The sequence below is a fragment of the Saccopteryx leptura genome, chromosome 11 (assembly GCF_036850995.1).
Source record: "Saccopteryx leptura isolate mSacLep1 chromosome 11, mSacLep1_pri_phased_curated, whole genome shotgun sequence".
Taxonomy (NCBI): Eukaryota; Metazoa; Chordata; class Mammalia; order Chiroptera; family Emballonuridae; genus Saccopteryx; species Saccopteryx leptura.
The window spans coordinates 79,785,260-79,801,743 of NC_089513.1; the positions used below are offsets into that span (position 1 = coordinate 79,785,260).

Consider the following 16,484-nt stretch of genomic DNA (forward strand, 5'->3'; position numbering starts at 1 on the left):
TCCCAACTTTCTTTTACATCTGCTGGCCCCATAACTTCTACGATCATTTTCAGAGAGTAACAAGTTCATTGGTTATTTTCATCCTTCAAATAATGACATGTTATAATTAATAGGTCCAGTCTTCTGAGGCGCACAAAACTCCAAACTTTGTCTGAAAGTATCCACTCCAGTCCCACCATTACTGAACGGTTAAGCTTATCCCTCCAACCTTTTATGACCTTGATGGGGCTGTCTCTTACTATCTTTGGAACTATGTCTTTAAAAAGCTGTCTCCTGAATTTTATCTAGTCTATCTAGATAATTATAGCAGACAGCCTCTCAGGTAATTTAATCCGTCGGCATCTTCTGGATGCACTCTCAAAGAAGATTGTCAGTTTTAACATTCAGTTCATCCTGAGATCAGTGGAAAGGCACAAGGGAACACAGAACTGAAAAGAATATTGCAATCCCTAAAGCAATCCAGGCCAGATTAGGACCCAGGGTACTGACCTTCCCAAGGCCACACAAACAGCTAGTGACAGAGTCTGGGTGACAAACCAGGTCACCTGAGTCCTAATCTGGCACTTTCCCCACCAAACATTTCCCCCACATTCTGAGAACTGGGACAGTGTCCCGTATGGCATACCAGACTTCTCTTCCTCCGTATTTGCTTGTGCGTTCTTTTATTTCAGTAGGTACACACCGGACCCTGGGAGAAGAGGGCCAGAATGTCCACTGGAACACAAGGCAAGGTCACGGCGGGAGACATTTCCAATGATGACAATGTAAATGGGACGTCAGCGCAAAACTCCAGCACAGGTGAGATCATGTACTGGTTGTGGATAAAACTAGGACCCAGGTCACCTGGACTCTTTTTTGATGACCCATAGAGTCTTCTTGCTACCACCAATTGCCAAGCGTTCTATATAGTGATAAAGAATTTTTACTGGCACTCGGGTTGGGTGGCTCAGTGGATACACTGTCAACCCAGCACACCGGAGGTCATGGGTTCGAGCCCCCCAGTCAGGGCACGCACGAGAAGCAGTCAGTGAGTACACAACTAAGTGAAACAAGTTGATGCTTCTCTCTCCCTTTCCTCTCTCTTTCTCTTTCTCTCTCAAAACAATGGAGAAAAAAATTGTTTTTTCCAAAACAGAATTTTTTACTGAGAATGATTACATTATTTGAAATAAACCTTGAAGATATATAAAGCAGGTATTAATTTATTTATAGCAGAAGGAAAACATTAAGAGCAGATGCTAAGCAGCAAATATGGAATCCAATCTAATCTTGGCTTTTCTGATTCTTTTTTGTGTTGTTTTTTAAATGTTTTCATTGTTTGCAAAGAGAGAGAGAGAGAGAGAGAGAAATATCAACTCGTTATTTCATTTACTTGTGCACTCATTCATCGCTTCTCCTATGTGCCCTGGCTGGCGATTGAACCCACAACCTTGCTATGTGAAGATAATGCTTTATCCACTGAGCCACCGGGCCAGGATCTTGGCTTTTCTGATTCTAAGTCCAAAGGGCATCTCATTAAACCTCTCTGCTTGTATGAGAGCCAGACCGACCTCACAGAGAACTAGAGGCTTTCTTTCACCACATCCCGGAAGTGAGTCCCTTCTCTCAAGCCTCTCCTGTTTCGCAACTTCTTACTTTGCTAGAAAACATCATAAAGAAAACCATTGAACACCTTATTTTCCTCCCAACTCTTCATAATATAACTATGCTATTTATTAATTCTCTTAAGGGTGTAGTATAAGCTATCTGTCAGATAATACTTTAAGAAAAGGAAAGCAGTTATCAAGATGGAATACTTCATAATATTCCATGTTTTAGCCAGTGTGTCTACTGGGAAGTGAGCATGTCTTAAGGAAAAGGGAATTCTCCTAATCTTACCCGTCAGAGAAGAATCAGGATAAGCACATCCTAATACTCACTCTATAATTAACTACCAACCATGACCTGGAATGAATTGCCTCATCTTTACAGCTTCCTCATCTGTAAGACAGAAAAGTTTGACTCTTATATCTCTAAGATCTCATTCATTTCTAAATATCCAGGAGTCTCGTAGACTATACCACTGGCCAAATTCTCTTATCCTAACTCTTTCTCTCTCAAAACAGTAATTTATAGAATTTCTGTGCAAAAAACCTTTTCCATGAGCGGTTTAGACTACCAGAGTTTGCAATCCTGATTTTGCCACTGTGTGACCTTAGACAAGGTACTTAAACTTTCTGTGTCTCTGTTTCGTTTCCTGTAAAAAAAGAAATGGTAACAATAGTACCCCTATAGGATTTTTGTAAGGGTTAAGTTAGTCATGCTGTATAAACCATTTAGAACAATGCCTGGCACATAGTAAACACTATATAGAGACTAGCTAGCATTATTACCTCTCACACGGGGTCTCTCCCCAACCATCATTCAAGGAAGGTGCTGCCAGCATCGTCACCATTTTATATATAAGAGCGAGAACTCAAACATAGAGCATTAAATAACTCATTTAAGTCACCCATGCACAGAGAGGTGCCATCTGAATTCAAACCAGGATGACCTGATTGTTAACCATTATAGACCCTTCTGTGCTGATTTGATATGGAGAAATCGAACAACAGTTTCATTCCTGATGTCTTCAATATCTCAAGAATTATAATAATAATAAAACAGTAAAGCTTAGAGTGTATGAAGTAAATCAACAGGATAATAGGAAAGAACAATGTAATATAGATGAGAAAGGAAACTAAAGGGGGCAAATGTCACTTTGGAATTGAAATGGAATTAGCAGTTGCAAGACAATTGATCCCTGCAGAAAATCAGATCAGTGACATAGAGCGGAGCTGGAAAAAGTCACAGAAAATGCAGATAGGCAAGAGAGTGGGTCAAAAGGTGATGGGTATGAAGAACGGAGGAAAACAAAGATCTCACGAGAATAAATAAAGCAAGTTATGCATCCAATTCACTGAGTCTACGACTGCAAGGAAACTCTATGGAAGAAAATGAGAAGAAGAAAATGTAAATTCAAAACATGCAGGAAACTGAAACAAAAATCATATACAAGAGCTGATTCTTTGATAACGGAGATGCCATTCACAGTAATAAAATGCACAATTCACTACTCAGATTGATAAGGCCAGCGAGATTAAATATAAGTAATAATGGGGAAAAGGGGACCTCAACAAGCTAAGTGTGTAAGGTGCCGATAACGGGGACAGCTGAGAAAGGACATGCTTCCCGTGAAAAGACAACTTTACACATTTGAATGAAGAAACGTTGAAGAGACCCCACAAAATCATTTTAATAGATTTATGCACATGTTGAAAACATACAAGAAGTGGAAAAAAGTTGTTAAAAAGTAATCATTTTTAAATAAAACAAAGTCCTAGTGGGAGGACAGTGGTCACACATTTCCTCTGGGGTTTCTCTTATATTCAATCTATTCTTCCTGATGCCATCAAACTAATTAATGCACCTGGACTCAACCCCAGGGATAACACCACAGTCCCCACGGGACACCGGCAAATACTGTGCAAACCTAGGTGACCGGATCAGGATGACCTTTAAGTAATTCTCTCTAACCCAGCCTACCTTTCAAGTCTCGTCTCCTGCCAGCCCCCAAACACGTGCCACGTTTCTCTGGTTATAAATGGCACTGAACGCTGTACCAGCTGCCCGAGCAGGGCACTTGGGAGCCGCATTTAACAACTTCTCTCTTTGGCTCTCTGTGTCCAAACAATCACTGCCTCCAGCCAATTCCTTCTGTAAATCCACTCTTCCTGTCCCCATGCCCATTGGCTCACCCCACAGCCCTGCCCGGAAAATGCTTGCCTAGAGCTGGCCCTGGCCAAGTCCACCATTCGCCAGGTGTCCACTTTGGTAGCAGTTCTGAGGGACTGACACCCCCCACCACCACCACCAGGGGACAGGTGTCTGCCACACACAGCAACACCCGCTCTTGCTACAGGACTGCCTCACACAGACAGACTGCAACTGCCTCCCTCGTCCAGACTCAGAGAGGGGCGGGGAGCAGAGTGCCCTGGTCGTAACACCTTCCGTGCCTTCTCCTTTCAGGCCTTTGTTCCGTCCGACATGGGCTGGCCCTCCTCTTGCATCTCTGTAATTTTATAATTTTCACCCAATTTATGAGCCTGAGCATTGCCATGCCGGCTATGGTCAACAACACGGTCCCGCCCAGCCCACCCAACACCTCTACAGAAGGCTCTCTGGACAACTGGAACGAAACCCTCCCAGGATTTCGGGCAGTGGTGAGTTTATTCAGACTTTGGACTCTTTTCTGGGACCCAGAGGGCTTGATCTCAAGGGTCACTTACCGAACATCTACTATGGTCAGGGATCTCTGTGTCATAAGAACGTGAAACTATATGTAGCCAAGGAGTTTGTATCCTTCCTGATGTCTTATCCGTGTAACCCAGGACTAAGTTAAAACGAAGGAAACAGAGTTGACCATGGAGTGGACACATCTATCCTCCACCACAAAATAAGCTGAAGAGATTTACCCTACTTTCTCTTTCTTCCTTCGTGTCTTTGCCATTCCCTTGCCTGCGGTGCCGGCTCTGTTTGCCTCCCTCTTCTATAATTTAATTAGTCCGTAGGGTTACAGTGGTGACACAAATAAATTGCACAATACTTCATAATAAAAGAACACACTTTCTGCTTTCGGGTACTCACAACCGTGAAGCCTCTCTGCCCCGCCCGTGTGGTTAGGTTTTTTCTCCATGAAGCGAGTCGATTGGAGGAAGGACTGGAGAGAGAGTGAAAAGAAAGAGAGCTTGCCGTTACTCTTCTGCCTCTCAAGTCTTCACAATAAAAATCCTCAGCCTTCCGTGGCCCAAGATGAACAGAGGGGGTTCTCTTTGTCTGTCTCCTAGGCACCCAGGTACGACTGGAGCCCCGAAATCCAGGGGCTGCTCCTCAGCACCTTCCACCTGGGTGCGTTCCTGGCCTCCATCCCCAGTGGCTACCTGGCTGGAAAATTCACGGCCAAGTGCTTGGTTGGCGCTGCCCTGTTTGTGTCCTCGGTCCTGAACCTCTTCATCCCCCTGGCCGCCAAGGCTGGAGTGGTCTTGCTCAGCGTCCTTCGGATTGTCCAAGGCGTAGCCGAGGTACTAATGTGTTTTCTGAGGACGAGCGAAGGGTCTGAGGCACCTCTCGAGAGGCAAGAAGTGGAACTCGCTTATTTATTTATTTATTTATTTATTTATTTATGTATTGTTCAGGTCATGATACTCACAAGTCAGTATTTAATTTGGGTGAAGTGGGCTCCCCCACTGGAAATGAATCAACTCATCACCATTGCCATCTCAGGTAATCGATAAACTCTTCTTTCTTTCTTTTTTTTTTAAGATTTTTTATTTATTTATTTTAGTGGGGGGAAGAGAGAGAGAGAGAGAGAGAGAGAGAGGAGAGGAGAGGAGAGGAGCAGGAAGCATCAACTCCCATATGTGCCTTGACTAGGCAAACCCAGGGTTTCGAACTGGCGACCTCAGCGTTCCAGGTCGATGCTTTATCCATTGAGCCACCACAGGTCAGACCCGATGAACCCTTCTTGTTGCTTATGTGTGCGGTCTGAGGGGGACTCTGCAACGGCTCAGCAGCGGAAGCAGGATCCACCCCCAGCTCCTCTGTGCCCTTGCCCGACAGTGCTGCCCTCAACTCTCTTTCTGGATCATAACTGCATACCTGCTGTGCAGCAAATTCTTGCAAGTGAATAATTAGCACACGCTAATTATTCGTCTTAAAACTTCTCATTCTCATTCCACACATAAGGCAAATCCCGACACAATTAGACGAGTAAGTTGCCCAGGGTCCTGCAGCTACTGAGTGAAGGAGCAGGATTTGAACGTAGAGAGTCTGGGTCACAGCTCATCGCTTCCGGCGCTGCGCGCAACTCAGCGTGGTGACCAGGTCCGTCCGTCGGCAGGAAGCACACGCTGTCCCCGGGCCGGACCTCTCACCCTGAACATCCTCGCATCTTCTGTTTAGGGTTGTGGCTGGGGTCCTTAACAGCCCTCCTTGCCGGCGGTTTCCTCTGCGAGACCCTTGGGTGGCCTTCTGCCTTCTACGTCTTTGGTGAGTCTATGCTTTTCAGACCTCGGAATTTTATTTCGTGATAGCGAGTGGCGGGCATGATTTCTGTTATACAAATCACCCGTGATTAACCAAGCCCTCATAGATACGCATATTCGTGTAACTGAAGATCCTGTCCAGGACTAATCACGTTGTGAATTGTGCCCTGCTCTTCCAGCAGCCTGAGTGCGGAGCTAGAATAACCTGATGACCCGAAGGCATTATAACATTCCCTCTTGTTTCATTATTTTATTTTATTTTATTTTATTTTATTTATTTATTTATTTATTTATTTATTTATTTATTTATTTATTTATTTATTTATTAACAGTTTTCTTAAGTGAGAAGCAGGAAGGCAGAGAGACAGACTCCCGCATGCGCCCAACCAGGAGCCACCTGGCATGCCCACCAGGGGGCGATGCTCTGCTCATCTGCCGTTGCTAGGCAACTGAGCTGTTTTGGTGCCTGTTTAGGTGAAGTCATGGAGCCATCCTTAGTGCCAGGTGCCAACCTGCTCCAGTGGAGCCCTGACTATGGGAAGAGAAGAGAAGAGAAGAGAAGAGAAGAGAAGAGAAGAGAAGAGAAGAGAAGAGAAGAGAAGAGAAGAGAAGAGAAGAAGGGAATAGGGGAAGGGTGGAGAAGCAGATGGTTGCTTCTCCTGTGTGCCCTGACCAGGAATCAAACATGGGACATCCACACGCTGGGCGGATGCTCTACCACTGAGCTAACCGGCCAGGGCCCTCCCTCCTCTTTCTATATTGAGCCCACAAAGGATGCCAGAGGGATTTCTTTCATAAGATGTTGAAACTGTTATCTTGGTACAGTTCTATTCTTAGAGACACTTATTTATTTCATACATCCTTTTAAATTTCTCTTATTAATACTATGACTAGGAAATTGGGGGAATGTGACCTCATCGTAGGTAAAATGCTGATTGGAGTAGAGAATACAGCCCCCGGGCGAGAGCAGACCACGTGAGGCCCAGGAGGGGTCCTAAGACACAGACAGGCTCTGCAGAAAGTTTCCAGAGACACATGAAGTGTTCCAGGAGCAACGCTCTACAACTTCCCAGTCTGCCTTTACCCAGCCTGTGGGGACGTGCCCGGCTGCTTTTGACTCATGTTTGTGTCTGGTTGATTCCGAAACAGTCTCAGAAATCCCATCGGCTAACTGCCTGACTTCAGGGGGACCAGTGCCTCCAAGGGGTGTTTCCATTAGAGGATAAATGCTCGGATATCAAGAGTTCTGTAACATGAGGTCCACGTATGTATTCTATAGGTTGATTACTATAGCACAATAACCTTCAGGGGCTGTCATGGAAACTTCCAGAGGGCAGGTTCCACAAGTTATTCAAGCAGAGGGAGAGGGTTACTGTGCACGGCCTTTTGAGAAACGGTAAGCAATTGATACCAGCTGCAAACCCACTAAATACCGTTGAATCAGGGTGAACATCCTCCATTCTTGAGTGTGCAGCAGAGCGAATTTTCATCTCTCTCCCTTTCTGCTTGGTTTTTAAGTTCCTTGACAGTGAAATTATGTATATCTTTGTATTCTGGTATTCTCAAAACCTAACGAAACGCCTGGCCGCTCTGTACTCAGCGAAGGAATGCGTAGACACCAAGCTAACCAGCTGAAGAGGACTCGGGACGCTAGGACTCTGAAAAGGAAAGTTTAAGATACTTTATATTTCCACCTCCGAAGTAACCGGGTTTTGTTGTCCAACACTTGTAGAAATGTAGATATTAGAGAACCTCTCTTTGCCGAGGATGCATTTCATTTCCTTTCATAATATTTTCAAATCGTCGGGGTGATGGGTGGCACTCAGGTCCTGCGGATTAACTCTTCCGCGCTGGAGGCGGAAAACGCACCGCCGTCCTGACAAAGGAACTTTGCAGAGGCCCGAGGAACAGGGGGGACTCTGGTACTTCAACCCCGAGGGCCTTCTCAAGCACCTGGGGCAAACCCACTGGGCTCTGCACCGCCCCCTGGCCGTTGGCAAAGGCAGGCGACACCGCCAAGGCCAAGGTCAAGCAGCAGGGGAGCACCTTCCCCCTGTGCATGGGCCGCTCGCTCCAGGGCGCAGACGCAGGGAGGCGCGTTGGGGCCGGTGTTCTGTCACCCACAGGGGCCATCTCCGGACGAGAGTGAAGCCGGAAGGGCCTCGAGGCCGGTGCTGACTGGGCTCTCTTCCAGGTGGCATCGGCTGTGCCTGCTCCGGTCTCTGGTTCTCTCTCGTGTACGATGACCCCACGGAGCATCCATTTATCAGCGCCGGCGAGAGGGATTACATCGTGCGCTCGCTGGCTCAGCAGGTTGCCTTGAACGACTTCTCTGCCACTTCCCCGTGCCCATGTGTGTGTGGGTGTGCCTCGGAGGTCTTCCCACGGAGGGGACATTGATAACTGCTTTCTCGTAGGACTGTCCGCCAGGCCAGTCTCTTCCTGTCAAGGCTATGATCAGATCTCTACCCCTCTGGAGCATCTTAGTGACTCAGTTCACGGCACACTGGTATTTCCACGTCCTAATGGCGTTCTTACCGATGTACATCAGCTCCGTACTTCAAGTTGGCCTCCAAGATGTAAGTACAAGGGGAAGCTCATTCTGTTCTGTTCACATGCTCCATCCTCAGTCTCTCCGATGGTCAGCAAACCCGGGGACGAGGCCTGGGTCCTCCGGGTGGGCAGTGCAATCAGGTTCACTGGAATTCTGACTCATCTCAGTCTGACCTCCTGTTTACTGGGGCAGAATGGTGCTCTTCAAACAATGTCATCTATTTTTTAAGGGACCTATGAAAAAAAGTCTACCTTCAACCCTGGGGTCCCCGTCGACATTGGCACACAGGACACTCTGCTGATGGCAAAGGGGAGGAGGCACTAACAGAACAGCCTTGAGGGGCAGGGGGTCTGTGCCAGAGAATCACACACAGCGCAGTCTGAGAATGAGACAGAAAGCCCCCTGGAGGACGTATCCCCAAAACTTGTGGAGACTGTTCTTTAAAACAAAGAAGCAAACGAAGCCCCTGTTCATCTAAGTCTGATGTGTACAGAGAAAGGTGCCCAGACACGTGCAGGTCTCTGCTTCTTCACAAAAGGCACGGGCGCTCGGATCAGCTGATGGGAGACAGACGTCTGACAGGTGGCAAAGAGCGTATCAGCTGCCATAGCCGGTTAGCGACAGTGCACGGAATGACTGCTACCTTCTCACCTCCTGGACTTGAGGAGCAGTGTTCCCATGCGGACTGGCTTCCTGTTCTGACGGCACGCTACGTGGCCGACAGAGAGTGACCGCAGCAGAGGTCGGAGGACGGGACACGCGCATGCAAAGGGGCCCGGGTTGCTGGGATCAGAAAGCCCCAGAGTGGGGTGGCCGTGGTCCCCCAGAGGAGGAGGAGGAGGAGAGGCAGAGGCAAGCGACAGGACCCAACCACAGGCCAGGGGGTCAGAATGAGCACGGGGCGAGGTCAGGGTCGGGGGCATGGGGTGGTGGCTCCCCACCCTCAGGGGCCACGGCGGCAGGAGGCGACGGGGAGAATGATGGGACAGACGAGCTGAGACCAGCCCCCCCGCCCCCGGTTCGGGAAGTCCGGACCTGGGGTCCCATCCGTTGTGGGGCACTTTCTCACGACGACACGTCACCCCGATGGCATTTGGTTTATTCGTTGGTAAAATGAACAGCTTGCACCATGTGACTGACTGTCAAGTGCTTTCCAACACTCTCCTTTCCCTTCTTGATTTAGAAGTTTGTACTGAGAACAGGAGTGTTCAACATGTAAAAAAACCTATACAGAAAGGTAGAGTGAAGAATCTTATTCTTTCATTCCTGTCCCCAATCTGTCCTGTTCTTCCAGCCCAGTCCTCAGCTCACTCTTGGTATTAATTTCATACATATTCTCCCATTTCTGAGAATGCAAACATATGTGAATGGATATTCTTATTTTCCCAAGGTTTCTTCTTTTTCTTTTCTTTTTACACAACACACAGCATACTGTCTGCTCTGCTGTTGCTTACCTGCTGGACCCCAGGTCTCTTTTGTGTCAGCAAACATGAACAAACCGACTCTGGGTTTTATTTTCAGTCTTTGTCCTACATTTGTTGCAACTGTTTCTTAAATTTCTGCACATCTGAGTCGTGAGTCCACGCAGTGATAAGCGCTCACGTTTATTGACACCCTCCACAAGGCACGAATCATATTGGCACGCGTCTGACTCCCCACAGCACCGCCGCGGACCGTGTCACCAACCTGACGCATCACCGAGTTGGTCCATGGACAGTGGTGTCTCGCAGGAGTCGTAGCCTGAGGTCGAGTGCGTTTTAATCTGTGTAGGAATCACTTGGTTTTCTTTCTTTCTTTTTTTTCTCCTACCTATTTCCTCTTTGTGTCCTTTGCCTACTTTTTCTACTGCGTTTTGTTCTTTAATTTTTTTTTTTTTTTGTATTTTTCTGAAGCTAGAAACAGGGAGAGATAGTCAGACAGACTCCCGCATACGCCCGACCGGGATCCACCCGGCACGCCCACCAGGGGGCGACGCTCTGCCCACCAGGGGGCGATGCTCTGCCCCTCTGGGGCGTCGCTCTGTTGCGATCAGAGCCACTCTAGCGCCTGGGGCAGAGGCCAAGGAGCCATCCCCAGCGCCCGGGCCATCTTTGCTCTAATGGAGCCTCGGCTGCGGGAGGGGAAGAGAGAGACAGAGAGGAAGGAGAGGGGGAGGGGTGGAGAAGCAGATGGGCGCTTCTCCTGTGTGCCCTGGCCAGGAATCGAACCCGGGACTCCTGCACGCCAGGCCGACGCTCTACCACTGAGCCAACCGGCCAGGGCCCGTTTTGTTCTTTTAAACATCTATTTCCAGGTGCTCTCTATAGATGGAGAGAAGAGTTGTTCTTTCCCCACACCACCCTAAACTGAACCATACGCTGATTTTTCCTCAGAAATTATCCTGGCTCCGTCTCATGGCATGGGATTTGTATGAAAGATGATGTGCTTGTAAAGGGAAGTCACGGTGTAGACAGAGCACCTAGGGACCAATCTATGCCCTGCCGGGGGGAGGGGGGGAGGTGAGCGTGCACCTTAGCCCATCTCTGGTCCTCAGAGCGGGTACCTGTCAGCCCTGCTGCTTGGCGTTGGCTTTGTCTTCATCGTCCTTGGAGGCCTGTTGGCAGATTTTCTCCTCTCCAGAAAAATCCTCACACTCCTCGCCATCAGAAAGCTCTTCACTGCCGTAGGTAAGGACCCAGGCCTGGGTGGAGGGCGAGGGGGGTGTGGGACGCTCGGGGCAGCGTCCGAGTCTCTCCGTGTGTCCTCCCGCCCGGCCGCAGGGGTTCTCGTCCCGAGCCTGTTCTCCGTGCTCCTGTCCTGGGTCAGCTCCAGCTTCGGCACCGCCGTGGCCTTCCTGGGGCTGTGTATGGCCACCAGCAGCTTCTGCCAGTCAGGAGCTCTGGTCAACTTCATGGATATCGCCCCCCGGTAAGGACCCCCCTCCGCCCTGTTGTCACTCACAGAAGCATGGTTTGGGTCCAGCGGCCCTGAACCTGCCGTGACCGTGGGTTACAGTGTGACACATGGAACAGGTCACAGGAAATGTCGCCACCAGCCCTACGTCCAGATGATCCCTGGAGGGGACCCAAAGCTAGTCAACGCGGGAGAAGGTAGTTTTTCCAGTCGAAGGCAGAAGGAGGCAGTGGCCACACTGCCATACTTCTCTCTGCTGGGGACTCAGCAGTGACAAAGGGTAGGGTCACTGAAAGGACTCCTGAAACTCCACATGACGTGCTCACACGGGGTCTAATAGAGCGAAAGGACCCGTGTAAGTAAGTACCGGAGATGACCGAGACTTTCACGCATAGCTCCCACGGCCGTTTCACAGTCCACGGGACACACTCCGCCTTCCAAGAGCCACCAAGACACGTAGGAAACACCTTACTTATCTCAGGGGAGCCCACGTCTTGCCCAGTGAGGGCTCTTGTATCCCCCAGAACAAGGCCCTCAGGTCAGACTTTATAGCAGAGACCAGGAGAACGTAGAAACCAGGTCAGAGCATCAGTCTACACATTCTGCATCCACCACGTTGTCAGGTTAGTGCCGGCTGGCCCTTGGGTGTCTCAGATGATAGCACGGGATGAGAGTGACCACTCGTCAGTGCATTTCACTCAGGTGGATGAAGTAACCGCACAATCCCTGACGCCCGCCCTCCACCCACACACACGTCCCCATCAGGAGACGCACTGGATGGCCACAGATCAACTGAGATTGACGTCTGCTTGCTCTGGGATCTCTCTCCGTCTCTTTCAGGTACACTTGCTTTCTCAAGGGGTTATCAGTGGTCTTTGCTAACCTATCGGGAGTCATCGCCCCTACTGTTTCTGGATTTTTCATCGGTCAGGTAAGGTCCAATATTCTGATGAAAATATTCCTATGGTTAGCCTCTAGAGCATGGGTCCCCAAACTACGGCCCGCAGGCCACATGCGGCCCCCTGAGGCCATCTATCCGGCCCCCGCCGCACTTCCGGAAGGGGCACCTCTTTCATTGGTGGTCAGTGAGAGGAGCCTAGTTCCCATTGAAATACTGGTCAGTTTGTTGATTTAAATTTACTTGGTCTTTATTTTAAATATTGTATTTGTTCCCGTTTTTTTTTTTTTTTTAGTTTAAAATAAGATATGTGCAGTGTGCATAGGGATTTATTCATAGTTGTTTTTTTTTATAGTCCAGCCCTCCAACGGTCTGAGGGACAGTGAACTGGCTCCCTGTGTAAAAAGTTTGGGGACCCCTGCTCTAGAGGTCACCCTGGAGAAGTCAGACGGGGGAGGGCATACCTGTCCCTTCCTCAGTACGGCTCCTTTGGAAGCCCAAGAGCCCCAGGCGCCCCCTGTGTCCGGGGCGCGGAATTGCGGGAGTTCACACTTTTATGAGATCTTAGAAGATGAGTCTCTCAAGCTCCTCATCCAAGTCTGTAGCAATAGGGCGGCGTTTCTGGTAAAGTAGAGAGTGGCTGACCATGGTGATCGGCTCGGGAAGGAGGGGTTTCCCGGGAGGTGGGACTTTCAACCCTGAAACCGTGAAAGTTCCGAGCCGTTCGAAAGAGTTGGTCACCCTATGTAGGAACCCAACAGATGTGTCTGGGGTGAAAGAGCGAGCGGCTGGGTGAAGGGCAGAGGGAAGGAGCAGTCTGCCCCGTCTGTGTGAGCTCACCGCCCCTCTGGTGAGGACACCTCACCAACCAGCCCTGCTCACACGGCTGTGTGTGCGTCCGAACGACCTCCTGTCTGGGAGATGCGTCTAACGTTGTCGTAACAAACAAATTGATCTGATGCCTTGAACATCTCCTAAGAACCTGCGGGTGCAGACTTTCTGCAGAGAAAGGTGCACATGACCTTCACACAAGCACCATCCTTTCAGTTCCTTGTGGTTTTCCACCTGTCAATCAGGAACAGGGACAATAATAGCAGGGAAAGGCGGTTCTTCCTGACATCACGTCCTGTGTCATCTGAAGCTTCAGTTCCCATTCAGCCACTGACGAACACGCTGTCAGGGAATGGTTGTTCGAAATGGAAATTCTCAAGCTGACCCTGTCTCCCTCGTCATTCACCCATCCGTTCATTCGTTTTACAAACGTGGGTGCCTCCACCCAGAGCGTGCGCCCTGCACCGCACTAAGTGATTAACAAGGAAGCCCGGGCCCTTGAGAAGCCTACATTATAGAAAAGAATAAAAATAGGTAACGTATGGTAGAGTGAGGGTGGTAACTGTTAAGAGAAGAACTAAGTAGGAGAAGAGAATAAGGCATAGAGCAGGGGTCCCCAAACTACGGCCCGCGGGCCACATGCGGCCCCCTGAGGCCATTTATCCGCCCCCCCGCTGCACTTCCGGAAGGGGCACCTCTTTCATTGGTGGTCAATGAAAGGAGCACATTGACCATCTCATTAGCCAAAAGCAGGCCCATAGTTCCCATTGAAATACTGGTCAGTTTCTTGATTTAAATTTACTTGTTTTTTATTTTAAATATTGTATTTGTTCCCGTTTTGTTTTTTTACTTTAAAATAAGATATGTGCAGTGTGCATAGGGATTTGTTCATAGTTTTTTTTATAGTCCGGCCCTCCAATGGTCTGAGGGACAGTGAACTGGCCCCCTGTGTAAAAAGTTTGGGGACCCCTGGCATAGAGGAAGGGGGAGGTTTTCACTGTAAAATGGGGGGGGTCAAGGGAGGACTCACTGGGGGAACAGAAGCATTCAGGCAAGGTCCAGAAACCAGAAGGGTGTGGGACAGGTGCTCTCTGGGGGAAGGAGGTCCCAGTGGAGGGACAGGCCAGGGCATGGAATGCAACTGCGTATTTCAGGGACAACCAGGACTCCCAGTGTCTGGAGCAGAGCTGGGCGGTGGCCACAGGACACGGTGGCATAGCCCTTCTGTACCGGGAGGGACAAAGACGTGCGGGCCGTTAATAACCCGTCTTCTCCCGTCTCCAGGACCCGGAGACCGGCTGGAGGAACATCTTCTTGCTCTCGGCAGCGGTGAACATATGCGGCCTGGTCTTCTACCTCGTCTTCAGCCAGGCGGAGGTGCAGGACTGGGCTAGAGAGCAGACATTCACCCACTTGTGAGCAAACAAACGAGCGGCGTCTGAGCTCCTGCCGCCGGCGTGATTGTACCTGCCGTCCCCGGCAGTCCCCACTGGTGCTTGCTTGACGAGTCGCCACTCCATTGCGCTGACTTCGTTTCTAGTGTCTTCTCCGAGGCCTCGATTGTGAAATCCTGGAGTTTCTGCCTGGAGATTTTATTGAAGGGGGGAGGAGAAAGAGACCAGCTATGTAACAGGGAACTCCTGAAAGCACAGGTGTGTCTAAATCTCTACATGCTTTTCAGTTTTTTTCACAGGCGTTGTGACATAATAACCCATATTTGGTCTCTGATCCCAGTGCCTGGCACAAGCATCCTAAAACTCTTGCAATTTCTTGAGTGATGAGATAATAAGGTTATCTGTTTGGTCTTCCATCCTTCATTCCTGTCACAAAAGCTGATAAGACCCTGGGATTTTTCTGGCATGATGAGAGGATTGGCAGCTGGGGCCCTGGAGAGCTTCAGCATTGGGGGTCGGTTGCATGATTAGACGTTTGGGACTTCCGGCTCCACCATCCCACCTTTTGGGAGGGGAGAAAGGCTGGAGATGGGGCTGTTCATCAATAGACGATGATTGATTTCATCAACCGTGCCCATGTAAGAAAATTCCTATGGGCCCTGGCCGGTTCGTTCAGTGGTAGAGCGTCGGCCTGGCGTGCGGGGGACCCGGGTTCGATTCCCGGCCAGGGCACACAGGAGAAGTGCCCATTTGCTTCTCCACCCCCCCCCCCTTCCTCTCTGTCTCTCTCTTCCCCTCCCGCAGCCAAGGCTCCATTGGAGCAAAGATGGCCCGGGCGCTGGGGATGGCTCCTTGGCCTCTGCCCCAGGCGCTAGAGTGGCTCTGGTCGCGGCAAAGCGACGCCCTGGAGGGGCAGAGCATCGCCCCCTGGTGGGCAGAGCTTCGCCCCTGGTGGGCGTGCCAGGCGGATCCCGGTCGGGCGCATGCGGGAGTCTGTCTGACTGTCTCTCCCCGTTTCCAGCTTCAGAAAAAAAAAAAAAAAGAAAGAAAGAAAAGAAAATTCCTATGAAAACCCTACATGGTGGGGTTCTGAGAACGTCCGGGTTGGCAAACCCACGAAGGGGCCCGGGAGAACGGTGCCCCCCCCGGGGGGGGGGAGAGTGCAGAGGGCGTCTCTTCCCACGTCCTGCCCTGCACATCTTCTCCATTGGGCTGTTTCCGAGTGATACCCTCCAAAATAAACTGATCATCGTAAGTGAACTGTTTTTTTTCGAGTTCTGTGAATCAGTCTAGAGAATTATCCAACCTGAGGAAGGGGCCGTGAAAGGCCCCCCTCCCCCCCCCCCCCATAGCCATGTCAGACAGAGCTCTTCCCCCCATGGAGCCTGGACTCACTCTGGGTAGTTGTTCTCAGAACGGGATTAAACTGTAGGACACCCGGTTGGTGTCTACAGAGCACGGAAGAACTGCTTGGTGTGGAAATCGACACATTTGGAGCCCCGGGTGGGAGCACAGAAACAGATTTCCTGTGGTTCTCCTGGTGAGAGCATCCGGGACCAGAGGACAGTTTCTCACCAACAGCAGAAGAGGAAGCCAGGGCCGTGGGAGTGGGAACTGAGAATCACTTAGAGGGACGTGTGTCCAAACACCCAGAAGATGAACACAGAGAGCTACCAAAGAAAGAAAGCCTGAAACAGCAAAAGTCATACTGTGTACAAATGCAGAGTCCTGGGCCAGGGGCGAGGGGGGCGGAGTCCAGGAGCCGGTGACTTCAAGGGAAGAGACACGCTGGGCACATGATACCCAGGGGAAAATTTCCATCACCAGAAGGGCAATAAAGACGAATCCACTGT

At 49.9% G+C, this 16,484-nt stretch overlaps 1 protein-coding gene across 1 annotated transcript; it reads left to right on the top strand.

The window, feature by feature from the left end:
• The first annotated feature begins 672 nt into the window (after positions 1-672).
• On the top strand, positions 673-16,302 carry SLC17A4 (solute carrier family 17 member 4). Its single transcript, XM_066352698.1, has 12 exons — positions 673-798; positions 4,048-4,241; positions 4,866-5,099; positions 5,214-5,301; positions 5,980-6,066; positions 8,257-8,375; positions 8,480-8,641; positions 11,150-11,282; positions 11,376-11,523; positions 12,349-12,439; positions 14,522-15,269; positions 15,683-16,302. Exons 1-11 carry the CDS (start codon positions 708-710, stop codon positions 14,654-14,656), a joined length of 1,482 nt encoding a protein of 493 aa, XP_066208795.1. The 5' UTR covers positions 673-707; the 3' UTR covers positions 14,657-15,269; positions 15,683-16,302.
• The last annotated feature ends 182 nt before the right edge of the window (positions 16,303-16,484 follow it).